Source organism: Macadamia integrifolia, unplaced genomic scaffold (assembly GCF_013358625.1).
Source record: "Macadamia integrifolia cultivar HAES 741 unplaced genomic scaffold, SCU_Mint_v3 scaffold1866, whole genome shotgun sequence".
Classification (NCBI taxonomy): domain Eukaryota; kingdom Viridiplantae; phylum Streptophyta; class Magnoliopsida; order Proteales; family Proteaceae; genus Macadamia; species Macadamia integrifolia.
The window spans coordinates 50,151-70,749 of record NW_024868393.1 but is presented as its reverse complement, the minus strand read 5'-3'; the positions used below and the strand labels follow the sequence as shown (position 1 = coordinate 70,749).

At 40.7% G+C, this 20,599-nt stretch overlaps 1 protein-coding gene and 1 non-coding gene across 3 annotated transcripts; both read left to right on the top strand.

Annotated features, from left to right (window-relative positions):
* Positions 1-1,309: 1,309 nt before the first annotated feature.
* On the top strand, positions 1,310-1,416 carry LOC122065053. Its single transcript, XR_006135897.1, has one exon. It is a non-coding gene; the product is annotated as a small nucleolar RNA R71 (small nucleolar RNA).
* Positions 1,417-6,218: 4,802 nt separating this feature from the next.
* Positions 6,219-7,874, top strand: LOC122065047 (probable xyloglucan endotransglucosylase/hydrolase protein 26). Of its 2 annotated transcripts, XM_042628832.1 has the most exons (4): positions 6,219-6,493; positions 6,584-6,684; positions 7,135-7,328; positions 7,417-7,874. In XM_042628832.1, exons 2-4 carry the CDS (start codon positions 6,631-6,633, stop codon positions 7,814-7,816), a joined length of 648 nt encoding a protein of 215 aa, XP_042484766.1. In that variant the 5' UTR covers positions 6,219-6,493; positions 6,584-6,630; the 3' UTR covers positions 7,817-7,874. The 2 variants fall into 2 exon arrangements, with proteins under 2 accessions (XP_042484766.1, XP_042484767.1); XM_042628833.1 differs by lacking the exon at positions 6,219-6,493 and having other exon boundaries at positions 6,500-6,684.
* The last annotated feature ends 12,725 nt before the right edge of the window (positions 7,875-20,599 follow it).

The window sequence follows — 20,599 nt, the reverse complement described above, 5'->3', positions numbered from 1 at the left end:
ATTTTTGGGTACTCTAGTGATACGTTTGTGAGTACACAAATCTTTCAGTACCTTTGCATAGGCGAGGATCTGGGATATAGCATCCAAAAGAGAGATGTTCACTTCTACCCTTTTGAAGACTTCTAAAACTTTATCCATGGAAGCAGTATTCCTTTTATTTACCAAGCGATTAGGAAATGTGACGGGATGAACATAAGGACTGTTAAGGATTTGCCCATGTTCAGAAGAATCATTTTTTGTTTCCTCAACCAAATCATCTTTAGTTTCAAAAAAATCTTTAGGTTCATCAGACAAACCTGAAACAAGAGGCACCCTTGTGTCCTCAACTGAAAGAGAGTTAATAGGAGTAATAGATCAGGAAGATTTAGGAACGCTCTGTTGGTACTCTCTACTACTCCTAAGGGCATAAACAACATTACATTGGTCAGAGGGCCCTTGTTGGGTCTGACCTTGTACTATATTCAATGGTGCATTAGTTGATGTTTGTGAACTAACAGGCTGATGATGCCTAGGGTTAGGCTCTGGTTGACTGGATAAAGTTCTTTTCTCCCTCTCATGCATAATTGAGACAACTTGAGTGAGTTCTCTCGTAAGATTTTGATGGCTTGTTATGAGGAGGATCATATTTTTTTCTAAGTCACTTATTTTACTTGTCTCTCCAGTGTTGGTAAACCAAGGGGGTTGCTGATAAGATGATAGGAGAGGGGCCCTAGGAAAACTAGCCTAAGGTCCTACATTTTACCTAGGAAAAGTATTTTGAAAAAAAGATTGTTGTGCAAAGGGAGGCCTTTGGAGCCCAGGTTGACCTTGATTATGGAAATTTGAAGGCCCTGCTTAGTTGCCTTGATTCTAAGAGAAATTTGGGTGATTTCTCCATCCTGGATTGTAGGTGTTACTATATGGATTATTCTGGTATAAGGCATTAACACTATCATTAGAAGTGCCCCCAAAGGTGTTGGGGCATTCTTTTATGAGATGTCCAGGGGACTGGCACCAAGCACAAATCTTAACCAAATTGACTAATGATGGCTCTCTAGGAATAATAGCCTCAATTCTCTTGATTAGGCTATCCAAATGGGCTTCCTTGGCTACTATCCCATCCACAAAATATCCTTTTCCTCCTATGGTTCTTTCACTCTCTTGGGTTGATTCCCACTCACGTGTTTTGTCAGCTAAGTCAAGTAAGAATTCCCATGCCTTTCCTTCATCTGTAAAGGATGTGAATCCCTCAGGGCACATAGACTCTATCATTTGTTTAGTTCGGCAATCAATACCCTCATAAATTATTTGACATAAATGCCATAGGTCTAGGCCATGGTGAGGGCATTCTTGGAGTAGATCCTTGAATCTTTCTATAAGTTTGGAAAATGACTCACTAGGCTTTTGCCTAAACTGAAGGATATCACTTCTAAGCTTATTGGTCTTGTGAGTTGGGAAAAACTTCATAAGGAAGACAACTGTGAACTGTTCCCATGAGGTTATGGAATTTATGGGTAATCCATTCAACCACTTCTTAGCTTGGTCTTTCAATGCAAAAGTGATAAACCTAAGCTTAACAGCATCATCAGAAAGCTGTTGGATCTTAATTAGAACACATACTTCTTTAAATTCCCTTAGAAATAGGTATACATTTTGAAAGGTCAACCTATGGAAGTGGGGTAACATAGTGATGTATTGAGATTTGAGTTCAAAATTATTGCCCTGGGCTTGTGGTAGAACTATGCAGGAAGGTTGGGCTGTTCTAGCAGGGTAGAACCTATCTTTCAGAGATTTAGGTGAAGGGTTTTGCTGTTGGTCTCCCACATTGAAGGGTTTTAAAGAGAGCAAACGTATAGGGTCACTACTTGTTGGATCTCTTCTTTCTAATCGATTCTTAGTATTATGTATCCACCTAACACTCATGCAACAGAAAACTACCCACAATTAGAGTAAGACAAGCACAAAAGAATGGATAGCAAAACTTTTTTTATGATTTTTTTGATTTTTTTGGCTTTTTGGGAGCTTATCGGCAGGGATCCGGGGTTGCTCAGGTCAATTCCTGAGGTACTGCTACAGGGCAAAACCTATCTTTATCATACTGTGAGGCATGACGACCTCCACCGATGCAACTATTATTGCAAGTTGTTCTTCTCAGGAATTCAATAAAAGAAAAGGAAAAACAAAACAAAGCAAACAAAACACTCTAATTTACCAAAAGAAAGTGAAAAATAACATGAAACTGTCTCCCCGGCAATAGCACCAAAAACTTATTGGGATTTAAAATATAACCGCAAGTGTACGGATCAGTATAGCTACGGGTCGAACACAAGGAAAGCAGTCACTTTATTTTTTTATTTCTTTTAATAATGCGAAAGTGAACCGATTAATGGTTGTGATCTAATACTAATTACCGTCCTAAACATATGTATCTAAAATAACGTCCTAACCATTTGTCATCTAAGAATTTAAAGACGCAAGCCACGCAATTAAAATTAAATAAATAAATAAATGAAAATAAACAACTCATGCAATTTAAAAAAAAACAATAAAGGAAAAAAATGCTGAAATAAAAAAAAAGTAAAAGAAAGGGGAGAAAGCTAGAGCGAGACTCACAAGTAGGTTTCTCTACTTAGTCCGTGGGATGCATCATAATATGAGCTTCCCTACTTAACCAGAGAGTCACTCTTACAAGGGTTACTCTATTTGGCTTTAAGGAAAGCGAGACAATTAAATAAAAGTAAGAAATTGATGGTTCTATGGCTAGGAGGGGCAAAGCCAACACATACACTAGCCATGAACCTTGGGGGAAAGGGATAGCAATAATGTAACGACTGAAATTAAAATCCTCAATTAAGAAAGAAAGGGTAGTCAGAAGAGAGAATGAGAGGGGGGAGAGAAGATTAATGAAGGAGCCTACTTACTTAAATCAATGCTTGAACTTGAAAGCTTGAGTGATTTGAGATACTACCAGTACTAAAAACCAGATCTGGAATAAACCAAATCTGAAATTTCTAGTACTAGAGAAAACAAATCTTGAAAAAAAAAAAGATGCTCCACGGCTCGTGATCTTGTCACCTAGATCTAGGCCTAGAACTATAACTTTAAAAATTACAACTCAATTGCATAAATCATAAACATAAAAGGCTGAATAAGAATAAAAGAGTGCTTGCATTAATTGACATAAAAAACTATTACAAAAGTGATTAAAGCAAAAATAGAGAAGAACTAAAACTAAAGAGTGAGAGAGGGAGAGAGAGAAGAAAACTAAGCATAAACTAGAAAATAAACTAAGGGGAATAATAAAATAGGAGGGGGGAGGAAGGGGCTTTTATAGGGTTTTTTTCTTGCCTCCTTCCTTCTACAAGTCTTCTTTAAGAAAAGAAAGAAAATTAAATTAAATTAAATCTTGGTAAAAATCCTCATTCTCTGAGATATTGTGTGAGGAAAGAGAGAATCTGTTTCCAAAATTAACAAATTCTATTCTTTCCTTACAATATTCACCAATATCTTGCAATCTTGATTAAATCAGAAAGGAATCTCTGCATAGCATCTTCAAGATTTTGTGAGGTGGCAAGGAGAGAAAATAATCTTCAAGATTTTGTAGGAGAGAAGATGTGGTACCAATGAGTGGGTCTCACCTTTGGACTGGTTCTTGATTCACTTTAAGCACTTTCTCTTATAGACTTGGAAACTAAAAAAAAAAAGAAAAATAAAAGTAGTACTATCCAAAGTGGGGCAAAATGTACACATATATCCTTAAGATTTCACACATTATTGTGCTCATCAGTCTCCCACAGGTTGAGGTTGAGTTTTTTTAGTGATATTGTTTACATGGCCAAGAGGGTATCCCTCTCCCCAATGGAGGATATGTCATTGGCGTCCAGCATCCTCGGGGTTTTTCTCAATTAAATCATCTTGGGAGGAAATTCGAAAGATGAAACCTAAAGTGGGATGGAATTATAATTTGGAATCCGAAGATTCAACCTCTCTAGGAAACCTTTGGTTGGAGACTTGCCCATGAGAAACTGCTAACATATAAGAAAGTGCACAAACCAGGAGTGATGCTACCCTCTAGTTGTGAATTGTGTGGTCGAGCTGAGGAGTCCATCACTTGTACTTTCTATGAATGTGAGCTTTCGGTGTCTCTGTGGCGTAAGTTCTGTGATTTCTTTGCTACCCGATGGTCATCTTTCAATGGGATTGAGGTCTTATCTCATGGTGGAAGATCAAAGCAAAATCCATGCCTTTCAAAAGAGTGTGCGGCTGAGTGGCTTTGTTCTAATTCCCTTCTTCATTTGGATGGAGCGTAATGCTAGGCGATTTGAGGATCTTTTCAAGCCCTCAAAACACTTGTTTTATATATAGTACTGAGAAGTGAGATTAGTTTGCAATCTCTCATATACACAAGTAAGATATTTTCTATTACATATCTTATGTGTGCTAGGAGAGTAGGTGCTCCAATCATCCATCCTATGTCTAGGGATTTGCTTGAAATATCCTTAGGCTGAATCAAACTTAACATAGATGGATGCTAGCTTGGTAATCTGGGCAAGGCAGGGGCTGGAGGTGTCTTCAGGAATGAGAGGGCCAATGTTGTCACCCCTTTCAGAGAATATCTCAGAGTGAAGGCAAACTTTGAAACAGAATTCTTGGCAATGATTGGTCGGTTAGAACATACGAAGATGCAAGGAGTGAATCATTTGTGGATTGAATGTGATTCGGTCACAATGGTATCTCTTACGCAAAAAGGGATAACTCCATGGTTTGTTCATCAAAGATGGATGGTTTTGTTGCCTTATCTCAACTCCAAGAATAGAAAATTACTCATTGTTATCGTGAGGTGAATCCGATTGCCGATTTCCTCACAAAGTCAATAGCGAGATTTGAGATTTCCACTCCAATTCATACTTAGCTTGTCTTGACCAATATGGAGTTGGAAGTAGATGCTTTAAGACGTCCAAGATTTCATCTCTCCTAGAGATTGATGTGGCATTTTTTATTTTTTGGGAAGGATTTCGTTTTTTGGAGGTCTAGCCTACTGACGGTAATGCCTAAGGTGGGTTAGACTTCCTTAGTCTTCCTTCTTTATTGTTGTGGCTGGTTCAAGAGGGTGTCTTTAGCTTCTTTTCTTTTTTTTTTTTTCCATATTTTTAATACAAATTTTTTTAGAGAAAAAAAAAAAAGTCTCCCCTCCCCCATTTTGGTGTTTCAACCTTTTATTTGCGTGTAATTTGGCCCACCCTGGTTTTTTATGTATACTCCTTGACAGTCTATTTGTCTTCCCTTTGATTCTTCCTTTGTTTGGGCTTACCATTTGACTAACTTTGTGGCTTTCGTTTGTATTTGTCTTTTCTTTCTTTAATATATTTTCATTCATCCAAGAAAAGAGTTTGTAACAGTTTGAGTTTCAGTTCCAGCCAATTCCTTACTGGTATTTTGGTCTAAGTTGGAAAACCGGTCACATTTAATGATCAATCCCAAGATCAGATCCCACAGCCATCCCATTTAGTAATGACACTGATAGGGTTCAGTGTTATGGTGGGTCGATCCCGATTTTGATTCTAAATTGGCATCCTTAATAATACTTTGAAGTAACGATTCATCGGGTTCAAGGTTATGGTGGGTCGGTCCCTGATTTTGGTTCCAAACTAACATCCTTAGTAACGCTTTCATGTTAAATAAGTAACCGACTATCAAACCACAGGGTTTTTAAAATTGGATCATAATCTGAGGAAATAAGACTGATTACGATTAACCTTGCTTCCTCTTCCTGTCGGTGTAGGCGCTCACGTCGAATTCGATGAAACTGCAGCTGGCTCTCTCTCTCTCTCATATTGCCTCATCCCTTGCACGATTTCTCAACTCTCCTCTCAATAATGTCCCCCGCACGTCGTCTCCTACTCCCACGACCGACCATGAAATTATGAAAAAAATTCTCTTCAACAATATAAAAAGCCCACCAGATCGTATTGTATTGGTTGACAACAGCTTTTTCCAAGCTGTAACGATGACATTCCATGGACATATCGAAAGAGACAAGTAATTTTCTGATGTGTTTGAAAGAGACAAGTTGAGTTGACCCTGCGAGCCTTTTTTTTTTTTTTTTTTTTGGTAATAACCCTGCAGAGCGTAGACTATGCAATTCATTCCTCTTCTTCATAATAATAGCTAAACCCTAGAATAGAAATTCATTCCTAAGATATATAAACCCTCTCAAGAACCATCTTCAAATGCATTTTCCACTTTCTATCTTCAGTGCTGAAGGAACCATTTGTCTCTAGCTACCAAAGAAATTAAAAGAGTGATATTAACGAAGGATATTGAGCTTTTTGGGTTGGCATGGCCAACTTACAAGCTCTCTTCATTGCTTTTGCTCTCTCTGTGATGGCACTAAATTTGAGTACTTTTGTGGATGCTACATTTCCCAAGAGTGTATATTCCAACTGGGGCAGTCAACAAATGGAGATTTAGGGTAATGGTGACGATCTTCAGCTTACATTGACCAAGTTGTCAGGTAATTTCTCCTATCTATCATAACAAACTAGCAAGTCCAGGTATCTTGTCCTAACAAGCTAAAGTTATTGCCTTGTTTTGGGCTTACCAGGTTCCGGATTCCAAACAAAACGAAAGTTCCTCTTTGGCAGCATAGAAATGCTAATCAAATTAGTACCTGGGAACTCTGCTGGCACTGTCACGGCCTACTATGTAAGTCTGACTGTTCACAGAAAGGAACCAAAGTTGAGGTTCGCCACACACACCACAAGCATCTATTTCAATTCTATATCTTAATTTTAATATGCTTTATAAATTGTACCTGAACCTCTGTTAAAGCTTTGTCTTCCATCTTAAAACCAACTGGCTTAAAGTGTGGTGGTCTCTTGTGGCTTTTGTATATGATCGCCGAGAGTCACCCACAGCCGATGTAACACTATCGCACTACTCCTCCTTACGTGCAGGCCTCTTAGGGCTTTGTCTTCGTGCGTCGAGCAAAGAGCCCATCATCGATAGACTCCCAATATACCGGCTTTGATGCCATGATCATCGAGTCACCCACAGCTAATGTGGGACTATCTCAATAATCTCTATTAGATGTATGAAATTACATAATCTTTCATATGAAGAGGCTAAAATTCCATTCTGATCAAATTTATGCAGTTGTCTTCAACTGGTCCAAAGCATGACGAGATAGACTTTGAGCTCTTGGGGAATCTATCAGGACAACCTTACACTGTCCACACGAATGTCTACACTCAGGGTATTGGAAACAAAGAACAACAATTTCATCTCTGGTTTGACCCAACTGCTGATTTCCACAACTACACCATACATTGGAACCCAAGCCAGATTGTGTAAGTTCCCTCACTAGCTAAGAGATCACTGATGACACTTCAATGTCCATCAATAAATATACTTATATCATAGTTGATCTTCTTTCAGGTGGTTTATTGATCGGCTCCCAATCCGTGTCTTCCGGAACTATAAGAGTAAAGGCATTGCTTACCCAAACCAGCAAGGGATGAGGGCTTATTCCAGCATATGGGATGCTGATAACTGGGCAACACAGGGTGGGCGTGTGAAGACTGACTGGCATAGTGCACCCTCCATTGCTAGATTTCAAAGGTTTAGGGCTAGGGCTTGCAAGTGGAATGGACCAGTCAGTATCAGCCAATGTGCCTCTAATTCCCATGCCAATTGGTGGACATCACTTGTTTATAGTAAGCTAAGTCACAGTCAAATAGGTCAGATGATGTGGGTCAGAAAAAACTACATGATTTATAACTACTGTACTGATTATAGAAGATTCAATGGGAATATGCCCCTTGAATGCTCTTTGTAGCAATATAATTAGTAGAGAAATATTGCATTGGCGTGAGGCACCTCACATACTCAACCACCTTTTGTAAACATGTGGTCACTCTCTAAGATCAACTTTGTAGTGTTTGAAATTCTTTCCATTATTTTGCCTATACATAAGTGTTCATTGAAATCTTTGTATTTTTGCAGTAAATAATGGAAACATTTTGAGTCTCCTATCAACTTTAGCTTTGCTGCCGGTCTATTTTACCTAGACAAACTGCGGAAGGGTGAAGGGCTAATATCATTAGTTTTCCAAAGTCTAAGGACCATGCATGGTTTAGAAATCACATGAATGGTTAAATAAAAGAGAAAATTGCATTGCCACCCGCTGAACTTTGGTCCTTATTCAACGCCACCCCCTGGACTTTTCGAAACGTCAAAGCCACCCCCTAAAAATTCAAAAAATTCCAAATCGGTCCTTGCCGTTAGCCGACCGTGTGAAATGAATGAAAACCTGTTAGTTTTTTAACAATATACCCAAAATACCCCCACCTATTGTGAGAGGACAATATTGCCCTCTCTTTTATATGCTTCTTCTAAACCCATCTCCCATCTCCCATCTCCCATCTCCCATCTCCCATCTCCCATCTCACTCCTCTCACTCACTCGATCGAACAAGAAGAAGAAGATCAAGGTACGGTAACCTGCAACTCGATCCATCCCTCCGACGTGCAATTCTATTCCCTCCGGTGTGCGAAGCTCTTCCCTCCTGTTTGAGGTGGCCTAATCCATTAGCTTCATCTTAGCATTTATTTTCTATGAAGAGACGATGGGTGAAGAGAGCGGAAGGAGTTGAAGAAAGAGATGCAGTCGTCGACGACGGGGTTGATATCGGGGATATGGTAAGGGAGACCTTCGGAGAAGCCGTGACCTTGGTGGTCTATAGCGCAAGTGGCAAAACCGGACTTGGCAAAGAGTGTGGAGGTGAGTTGGACGAACCAGCTTGACTCTCTGGTGTAACCATGAACGACAGCGACAATGTCCTGGATCTTTTTGGGTGGGAGAGGGATCCAGGACTGGGTGAAGAGTTTCATGCCAAGGGCGTTGGTGATGTATTGGGAGGAGTGAGAAACGGAGTGGCGTGCGCAGAACTCCTCCAGCGAGAGAGACCCAAATGGGCTCTTCTCGTTCGCCTCACCTACTGGGTGAACAACCTTCTCTTTCTCCGTCATCTGTAAACGGTCTCTAGTCACTACTCACTGTGAGGAGCCGAGAGAGATTAAATGATGCCCAAGTGAGAGAAGAGAGGTGAAGTCTATATAGAAAGGCTATGAAAGACCTTGAAGTGGAAGGTGGAGGAAGATAATTGAGGATAGAAGAAACCAAAAGTAATGTCATAAAAGAGATTTAGATCCCAGAAAAAGCTTCCCATGGATGAGAGTGGAGTCGTGGGACTCTTTAGACTTTCCGTTCCAATCAATGAGGAACGTGGTGCTGGTGAGTGGTTGGTGGCACAACTTCTCTCATAATCCACCACAATGGCAATCGGTTCCGGGCCCATAACATGGTGATCAGGTGGTGTTGGACGATTCACCGGTGCTGCTACCTCGGACGTCGACGGAGGTAAGAAGAGCAAGCCGAGAGATAGCTACTGGGATTGTAAAGAAGAAGAAGGCGACCTCATTGAAGAAGAAGATGGAGGATTGTTTGACGGAGGTACCGTTAATGGAGATGGAGCCATCGCAGACATTGGCATCTCGATCACAAGCATCAATCATCTTAGGGTTTGAAAATTGCTGAAGTTTCCATTGCTTGTAAAGATAAACGGACTCTGATAAGTAGGATTCGAGCTCTACAACTGAATTATAGATTCTTTCCAGGTTTCGGATTTTATTGGTTCCAATCGAAAGTGGAATTTTGAGGTTCTAATGAGCTTGGATTTCCAAAAACAAAAATTAGAGAAGAACCGTTTAGCGAAGCTAGAGAGAGAAAGTGTGGGAGTTCCGTAGTTTGTTTCCCCTACGATGGGAGGGAATAGAATCGCACCTCGGAGGGATGGATCGAGTTGCAGGTTACCGTACCTTGATCTTCTTCTTCTTGTTTGACCGAGTGAGTGAGAGGAGTGAGATGGGAGATGGGAGATGGGAGATGGGAGATGGGAGATGGGTTTAGAAGAAGCATATAAAAGAGAAGGCAATATTGTCCTCTCACAATAGGTGGGGGTATTTTGGGTATATTGTTAAAAAACTAACAGGTTTTCATTCATTTCACACGGTCGGCTAACGGCAGGGACCGATTTGGAATTTTTTGAATTTTTAGGGGGTGGCTTTGACGTTTCGAAAAGTCCAGGGGATGGCGTTGAATAAGGACCAAAGTTCAGGGGGTGGCAATGAAATTTTCTCTAAATAAAATAATATTAATTGATTAGCTTGCTTTGGTTAATTAAGCTTTTCCCTTCAAATAAAATTCTAAATTATATATTATTATGCATACTCAAATGAGAGGAGTCCCAACTAACGCCACAGTCTCCCAACTATCTTTCCTAATCTTTCACAGTCTATCTCATATCACTCATTATCTCCTTCATAGTTGTATTTTATCTATCTCAATCACTTATCTCTATCCCCTAATCGATGGGATATTTAGTTGCAATCTCTTGTATAAATTTACACATAGAATAATGAAAATCTAACGAGTTACACTCAATGGGATATTTAGTTGTAATCTCTTGTAAAAATTTTCACATAAGATAATGAAAATCTAACGAATTACGCTCAATACGTCTCAATGTCACATGGTACCAAAGCAGATCTTGTGAAGCTTTACTTTGTTTTCTTTCTCTCTGCTTGTTGTCTCATTTTCATGTCTCTCGTTTCTTTTGTATCAGCACAGTTAGACTTTAGTCTTCTTCTATTCTATCTTGTAGGAGTTCACTTAGTCTCTAAAGTCTAATCTCATAAGGACTCCTACTTGACTAGACTTCTACATGTGTACAAACCCTATCCTGACACAAGTGTTAGTCCTATAGTTCAAGTCTATCACATGTGATATAGAGTTGGACTATAACTCTCAAATGTGATAATAGAGTCCTGGTACAACATCTCTATCAAATAGAGTTTCCATCCAATTGTAGATTCCTATTTCTATACATGGGACTCTTGTACTTCAGTTATGAATCAATGACAATATAATTTAGTCTCAATTCTCCACATGGTATCAAGAGCCTTTTAAGCTCCAACGAGCCCATCCCCCATCCCCAACGATTTTCTCCTTTCCCAATAGTGTGGTCTCCCCTGAGCTCCACACCTCAATATTCCCAACCCTCTTCTACTTTGTGCACTCCTCTCCCCTATCCTCAATACCGCATGCCCTCCTTCTTTCTCCCTTATTTTGTGTCCCACCCTCAACCTCCAGTGGCCGATCCTAAAACACCATCTCCCTCCTCTCCTATGGCTGATCCAATACTCACCCCTCCTACCCTCCTCACCCGCCACCCACTCAAGTTCTCATCACCTCATCTCTCTTAAGCTCACCTCAAAGAATTATGTGTATTGATGCACTCAGATCGCGCCCTACCTCACTCACCAATGCTTTTTTGACTATGTTACTAGTGACCCACGTTGCCCTCAGGATCCAATCAAATCCAAGTCATGGCGTGAACAAGATGCCTCTATCATGAGTCCCCTCGTTGTCCACTCTCTAATGAGGCCTTATCACTAGTAGTTGGACAGACCATAAGCAAGGAAATATGGGATGCTCTTCATGCCACATTCAGCTCTGCTTTAACCATAAGGATTCTATCCCTCAATGTCTCTCTTCAAAATTTGGTTCACAAACTAGATAAGACTATCACACAATTCCGACATCGAGCCAAGTCTCTGTCAGATAACTTAGCTACAGCTAGGAAACCCCTTCCCCAGGAAGACTTCAAGATTCATATCTTCAGGGCTCTTTGAATTAACTATTAGGCCCTTGCCTCCATCATGATGGAGCAAAAAGAGCCCATCTTACAATGAGATGCATGGGCTTCTCATGACCCGCAAGAATCTCATCAACTCTCGCCATCCTATTATTGATCCAGCTATTGATGCCTCAACCAATCTCAGCCAACAAGGTTGTGGCACCTCCATCTCACTCCAATCATGGTCGCAGAAACAACTACTCTCAAGGGCGTGATCGTGGTCGTGCAGGCGGTTTCAACCACTCTAATGCCTTTGCTCACAACCCCTGTACCATATGGGGTTGCACAAATAATCAAGTTGACACCTACTATTATCACACACAGAAGACGGAACCCTCTGCTAGGCCTCCACTACTACCTAACCCCTCCCCTAACTGTCCTTCAACTGCCCCAACCCACCACCCTAATCCTATCACGCTAACCATTATCCCACACCTCATGCAACTACCACCCTATTCTCCCCTCTTATCCTTCACCCTACTCTACACAATCACTCAGCACCTCATGGATTCTAGATACTAGCGCCACTCATCATGCTACCCCTGACCTAACTATGCACCTTCTCCACTTATGATCCATACATAGGTAACAACCAACATTATGTTGTTGATGGTAAGGGCCTCACTATCTATCATATTGGCACTACTTCCATTCTTTCTCCTTCACGTTCTTTTACACTCTCTAATGTCTTACATGTTCCCTCTCTCTCACTTATTCTTTATTATCTGTTTAACAATTTTGTCATGATAATGATTTATTTTTTGAATTTCACTCTTCTTCTTTCTTTGTGAAGGATCTGGTGTCCAAACAAACTCTCTCTATCGGATCAAGTAGAAATGGGCTTTATTCAGTTCCCCATTCTCCTCTTGTCAATTTAATGCTACTTCCTCCTACACTCGTTGACATCACCACTTGGGTCACCCTCATGAGCGCATCCTTCGTCTTATGCTTCCTAGTCATTATCTTCAAAAGCCTCCCTCTTTATTTTCTTCGTCTTATGCTTCCTAGTCATTATCTTCAAAAGCCTCCCTCTTTATTTTCTGCCTATCAAATAGGCAAAGCTAGTCGTTTATCTCTTTGTGAAACTAGTTCTTGAAACAATTTTCCTTTAGATTTAATTTTTAGTGATGTATGGAGCCCCCACCCTACTGTTTCTTCTCCTGGGAATAGGGACTTTGTTATTTTTGCGGATAATCATACTAAATTTATATGGTTTATTGCTTTAAAGTAAAAAAATCTGATGTATTCTCTACTTTCTTAACTTTTCAGGCTTTGGTGGAGCATCAACTTTCCTACTCCATCAAGGCAATTCAAAACGATTAGGGGTGAGTTTCATTCCCTCCCCTCTTATTTTGCTAAACTAGGCATCCAACATCGCTTATCCTGCCCTTATACCAATGAACAACAAGTGTCAGTTAAACATCATAATAGACACATTGCAGAAACAAGGATTACCCTTCTCTCTCATGCCTCTGTCCCCCAATCCTATTGGGATTATGCCTTTGAAACCATGGTTTATCTCATAACCGCATGCCATCCTCTGTCACATGCAACAAATGTCCTCATCAGTTAGTTATGGGTTCCCCACCCAACTATTCTTTTCTTAGAGTTTTTGGAAGCCTTTGCTATCCTTGGATTCGTCCATACAGTCATCACAAAGTTGACCCTCGGCTTGTCCTGTGTATCTTCCTAGGTTATAGTCCTTCGTATCATGGTTATCGTTGTATGGATCTCACCACTCACTGCTTTTACATCTCTCGTCATGTCAAGTTTGATGAATCCATTTACTCATTTCATACCATGAACCTTCACCCTTTTCCCCTTCACTAAACTCCCCACCATCGGTAATTGCCACCAACAACCCATCACCACCACCACCACTACCACCGCCCCTTACCACCCCCTCTCCCCTATCCTACCCTTCCCCACCTAAGATCCCACTTTAGGCCATCCCATCACCTACTTCCACCCCTACACCTCTATGTCTCACCAGGACCCTAGCCTACCTTTATGCTGATCGCCTAACCATCCCTCCATATGCTAATACTATCTCTCCCACCCCTTCCCTCACCTAAGCTGAAACCACTTGCTTTTCCCAGGCAAATAAGGACCCTCATCGATGATCCGCTATTGTTGATGAATTTAATGTTTTATTGCGTAATAGTACTTGGTCACTTGTGCCCTACAAGGAATCTATAAATCTAGTTGGCTGCAAGTGGGTGTATCACATCAAATGAAAGGCCAATGGCTCCCTCGAGTGCTACAAAGCTCATTTGGTGACTAAGGATTTTCATCAACAACCTAGCCTCGACTATCATGAGACCTTTAGCCCTATAATCCAACCCACCACCATTTAAATGGTTCTCTCCTTAGCCATATCCAAAGGCTGGGGTGTCCACCAGCTTGATGTTCAAAACACTTTCCTTCATGGTATCTTGACAAGAAGAGGTTTATAAGGCTCAACCCTAGGGTTTTGAAAATTCCATATATCGATTCATGTGTGCCGCCTTCAAAAATCCCTATATGGCCTTAAGTAGGCTTCTAGGGCTTGGTTTCACAGGTTATTTGAGTTCCTCACTCACTCTGGTTTTCGGTCCTCCCAAACCGACACATCACTATTTATTTATACGCATGCCTCTGTGGTCACCTATGTTCTGGTCTATGTGGATGATATATTGGTCACAGGGAATCAACCCTCTTATGTTGACTCACTCCTCAACCAACTAGCATATGAATTCTCAATCAAAGATCTCGGTTGCATGAGCTTCTTTCTTGGAGTTGAGGCCCCCTACCTGTCTAATGGGGTTCTTCTATCACAATCTCGGTACATATTGCTCTTCTACAAAGGGCAAGAATAGTTGACTGCAAACCTGCCAATACACCCATGGAAACCACATTTGCAATGCCCTCTATAGGGGGTGCACCATTTTCCAACCACACTAAACATCGATCTGTTGTGGTGCTCTCCAATACATAACACTTATCAGACCCATTGTTGCCTACTCTGTGAACCCTGCTTGTCAGTACATGCATGCCCCATCAGAAAATCACTAGTCACTCGTCCACCAAGTCTGTGTACAAGGTTGTTGCCGATGCCTATGCGGAACTCACCTAGCTACTCTCCCTCTTTAGAGAATTAGGCATTCCTATCCCCACTACGCTAATCCTCCGGTGTGATAATATTGGTGCAACTTATCTATCTACTAATCCGATTTTTTATGCACTCACCAAGCATGTTAAAATCGACTTTCACTTCATTTGTGACAAGGTAGCTTCCAAAGAGCTTCAAGTACAATCCATTTCCACTAATGACCATATTGTTGATGTTCTTACCAAGGCACTAAGCTCTACACGATTTTCATTTTTACGGGACAAACTACCGATTAGATCCTTCAAATCCACACCTTGAGGGGGTATATTAGCTCAGTTAGAGTTATAGTCTAACTTAGCCTTCTTCTATTATATCTTGTAGGAGTTCACTAAGTCTCTAAAGTCTAATCTCATAAGGGCTCCTATTTACTAGTCTTCTACATGTGTACAAACCTTAACCTAACACAAGTGTCAGTCTTATAGTTCAAGTCTATCACATGTGATATAGAGTTGGACTATAACTCTCAAATGTGATGATAGAGTCCTTGTACAACATCTCCTCTATTAGATAGAGTTTCCATCCAACTAAGGATTCCTATCTCTATGTGTAGGACTCTTGTAATTCAATTATGAACCAATGACAATATAATTTAGTCAATCCTAAACATTTTGAGATCACAGACATCCCTCCACCTATAGCCGCTGCGGATTCAATGGTGTCTTCTCCCATTACCGTTGGTGCCTTTGTCCTTGACCTTAGTCTCCCTACTATCTCCACCACTTTGATAATCTAGGAAAGCTCCTGGTTTCCACCCCTTTGAATGGTGGCAACTACCCCATATGGTTTCGTGCCCTGCGTATGGCACTCTATGCCAAGAATAAAATGATGTTTGTTAATGGCTCTCCCTAAGCCGACATCACCTTCAGCCAATGTTTAGTTATAGAAGCATTGCAATTTAATGGTCATTTCCTGGATCCTAAACTAGTCAATCTCACAATTGCTAACAACTTTATCTACATCAAAGCAGCTCACTCCGTTTGGAAAGAACTTGAGGAGCACATCTCTAGCAACAATGCAATGCGCATCTTTCACCTCAAGCTTTCTTTCTCCACTATTCAACAAGGTATTGATTCCATCGATGCCTACTACACTCAATTGAAGGTGTTATGGGATGAGTTATGTACCCGTTCTTGTGAGGCACAATCTGCTCTACATACTGTTGTCCAATAGGAACGGGCATATAAGTTTCTCATGGGGCTTTCCAACAATTATGCCACCATCCATTCATAGATCCTCACAATGGATCCCTTTCTTGATGTCAACCGTATTTATTACCGTCTTCTTTAAGAAAAGCAATAAAGAGCCCTTTCCCTTACAACGGTTTTTCTTAACCTATAGCTGCCAATAGCTCTTCCATTGTTGCTCCTCAAAGTCCTCCTACAAACTATACTGGGCAAGGTAAAAGGAGGCCCTTTAGTGATCATTGCAATGTGTATGGTTACACATGTTCGACTTGTTGGCCCATCAATGGCTTCTTGTCTGGCCTTCAAACCCGACCTAATCAGGGTTCTACTCAATGGCATGGTTCTCACTCTAGCTTGACAAGTAAATGCTGCATTTACTAGTAAGCATGTTCCTAGTCTTACATCTGATCAGTTCTAGTAGCTTCTCTGATAGCTTCTCTTGATGTTCGTAGTCCTTTTATGGCACTTTAGCACATACGGCTCAGCCATCCCTCACCTAACCACCTATCTCATTTTGTCTCCTTTTATTTATGATGTTTCAGACCTGCTTGTTTCCCCTCCCCCCCACTCCTTGTGATGTTTGTCATTTGTCAAAACACACTCTCTTTCCAAACTCTCCTCCCCTTTCCAATTAGTAATAAACGGTGCCCACGCCCTTTTCCAATTGTTCATTGTGACATTTGGGGTGATTATCCCACTGCATCTCACACTGGTGTACATTACTTTTTAACACTTGTCAATAATTATTCATGTAGTTTTTGTGTTTATATTTAATGCACCATAAATCTGAAAATTTTCAATTACTTATCTCCTTTTACGCCATACTACATACTCAATTTAATTCTCGTATACAACACATATGCACCAATAATGGGATGAAATTTTTTTCAAACCCAATACAATGCTTCTTTTCCCAACAAGGGATATAACATCTACTCTCCTGCATAAGCACCCCTCAACAAAATAGAGTGGTTGAACATAAGCATCGCCACCTCTAGTGGTTGCTTGCGTATTACATTTTCAAGCTCATTTACCATTTTTTTTTTTTTTAGGAGAATGCATATTAACAACTACCTTACCTCACCAGCCACCTTCCCACCAAGCCTTAATGGCAAAAGCCCTCATAAGCCTCACTTTAAGCAGGTACCTACCTATGACCATCTTCGAGTATTTGGTTCCTTATGTTGTGCCCACAACCATGCCCCTAGTCGTCACAAATTTGACCCTAGGGCCATTCGTTGCATATTTTTTGGATATTCTTATACTCAAAAGAGATACTAGTTATTTGACCTTGACTTTCCCAAACTATTTGTTTCTAGGGATGTCACTTTTCATGAAGGCTTTTTCCCATTCTCCCAATCCACCACCAAGGATTCCTCTAACCCCCAACTAACCTCCCTATACCTTTACCTAACCTTATCCCTTCTACCCTTTTCTAAACCACAGACTTTGTCCCCCCCTCACCCCCTCCACTGTCCCCATCATCTCCTCCCCCCCCCCAACTCTACATCCACCCTTCGGCTCCATATACAAACACACACACTTGTCCCTCTCATGTTACACCAGTGCCCTAATACAGTCAAATTTGAACTTTTGTCAATAGGAAATGCACCCGAGAGTGTAAGCTCCACTACCTACTAGCTTGCAACAATTTACTGCATGGAGGGGAGGAATGACCCAACATGTCAGTGTAGGCGTTGCCGGTCGAACTACAAGGGATCCAAACCTCCCAAGACTAAGTGGTAAATTATCAAACACCTACTCACTGGACGCCCTTACATAGTAGGAATGACATAAAAAGACCTTGCACAAGTCCCTAGGATACCCCCTTAGGTGTTGGAAAAAGTGGTTGAAAACCAATAAAGTACAACAATTGTACTGACCACCGGCTGGATAGTGACCTATCGGTGGCCATCAAGATGTGGTCTTATTGTGTTGAACTACCTTCTTTGCCTGGGACCTGCTACACGTATCGTGGCCAAATCTACTCATGCTCCCACACTATACAGAACCTACCCACTCTATTTACCTCCCTTATGGACCCAAGGTGGTGGGTCCATGTGGCCCGACCACTGGGTTAAATTGATTTGGTCATGGCTAAGTTTATAGGTAAATAGACCCTAAGGCCCTCACCTATATAGGTGGAAATAAGCCCTAATCACCTGAACCAAATGTGAGAGGGAGAGAAAGTAGGAGAAAAAGAAGGAAAAGAAGGAGGAAGAGAAGGAAGGAGAGCTTCCCCAGCCACTCCCCCTTATTTTCGGTCATTCCCAAAGGTAAGAGGACCTTCCCAAACCTCTTCCCTCTTCATTTTTAAGTTTTGTGTAGGTAGTAAACTGAAGTTTTATTGGGATGGAGTGGTATGCCTCAACCCTGGTGACTTTCAGTGGTCAGGTTAGTACGCATTGCACTCTCACATATGATTCCCATGCTCAAGATGAGTTACTCAAGCTCTGGGTTCACTTTGGCCTAAAAGGGAAGTTAGGGTCTCAGTCATTTATTTGGCATAACCCCCAAATGGCTTGATGGAATTACGATCAACCTAGTTTGAGTGAAAGATTGGAAGACCCTCTACATACTCCACAAATCAAATCCCTACCATCGAACCCGAGACGACAAACCCCCGTGAAGTTACTGAACTTTTGGGTTTCCCAGCGGTAGGAACCAACCGACAGTTCTATTACCAACTGATGGCCAGATACCTTTGAGCTTTCTGATCCAAATCAACTTTTGTTTCCTCACTAGTAGGACCCACTGGCAAGAAGAGTCACCTACCACTGGACAGCTACCGGTGGGTCTGTTGAACTATCAAATTAACAACTTTTGGTGATTTTAAGAAAACTTTTAGATGACCCTCTTAGACACCTTTTGACATGTGTTAACACTCATTTACCCTTGCAACTAGGATAGAGATGATCAAATTTGGTGAGGCCTAACGGGGTTTGATTCTGGCATCTTTTCTTGAGAAATTAACTCACTCGGTTGACAGACAAGGTGAGTGGTGGCCTGAACTTATTTTGAAGTGTTTTAAATTATTATAATTACATAAATATCATAGGAATCATATTTTATTATTTTTTATTACATGTATGCTATGTTTAAACTATATAAAATGCTTTAAATTGATGAACAACTGATATGATTATTTTATGTGAACAGGATTCGGTGTGGCCAAGGTGAATTTTGGTATCATAATCGTAGTTTGGATGATTGCTTCATGCATTGTATGTGCATTAGATTTAGATATAAGTATGTATATGCGGTGTGGCCGATGGTAATTCTGGTACCATGTGTGTCATAGTCACACTTAAAAATGTGAAAACTGTGTGGCCAGTAATATTCTGGTACCGTGTATCCCATACTAAACTATATGTATACTATATAGGCTTGAAGATGGATACGTTTGGCTGATGGGGTTTTTTGGTACCGTATTTTATACTACTTGTATCATTATGAAAAGTATGTAGATTATTGTGGTTAGGTATGCATCCCTATGCTATGATCCTTTGCCAACAAGGAGTAAGTTGTTGGATAACCCATCCTAGTATGTTTAATGAACCTTTTCGGAATGCCACTTTTGTAATACAATATGATTGTTGCCGGAGGCAGAAATAAGCATGACATGGCCGATGGTAATTCCAGTGTTGTGGCTGCCAGGAGGGGTTTATCAAGGGGTATGTTGGGTGACTAATGGTCGCATTTTGAGACCGATAGACTCCTAATCATGACTAGCATTTGTATCATTGGGTGATCGATTTGTAATTTCTAGGACCAGGGATACTGCCTAATGCATCGTAGTAGCATGAACCTGATGTGGTTGTATGCTAAATGGTCAAAATAAAATGAATTGTATCATTCTCGCATCATAACTTATTTGTATCTGCTTGCATGAACCCCATCCCTCTCTGAGCTAGTTGGAGCTCACACCAGGTGTGTGTGTTGTCTTTTAGATGATGGTATAGATATCGTCGTGCCCATAAGTAGTGACACCTCCTCCATTACTGAGTACGGTGGTGGCTTGTGGACACTAGAGCTCGAGGAGTATTTTGCATAACTTGGATTGTACATGTGACACATGTGCCTATATTACACCTTAAGCCGAGGGTGATGCTACCATTATCATTTGGTACCATATTTTTGGATGTTATGATTTTTTGCGATTACATGTATACCTTGATAACTTTTTTGTGAAGGATAAAACTTTGTTATGTAATATATTTACATTTGACTTCCTCCCCAATGATTTGAAGTTGACCTTGTGTGTATAAATATACTGTAACTCAGCTACAAATTTAGTTTGCTTCAGTAGTGTTATGGTTGTAATGGTTAAGGTACTGCTATCAGAGAGCCTGGTAGAGATAAAGGACGGATAAGCATCCTAGTCACAAAACATGTATCCTAGCAAGAGCGAGGTGTAACATCTTGGATCAGAGCACGATGTTTTACCTTAACTGACAATCCAACTGAACTTTAGGATTTATAGGGATTAAGATTTAAACTTAAAAGTTTTAAACAACAAAACAAGTA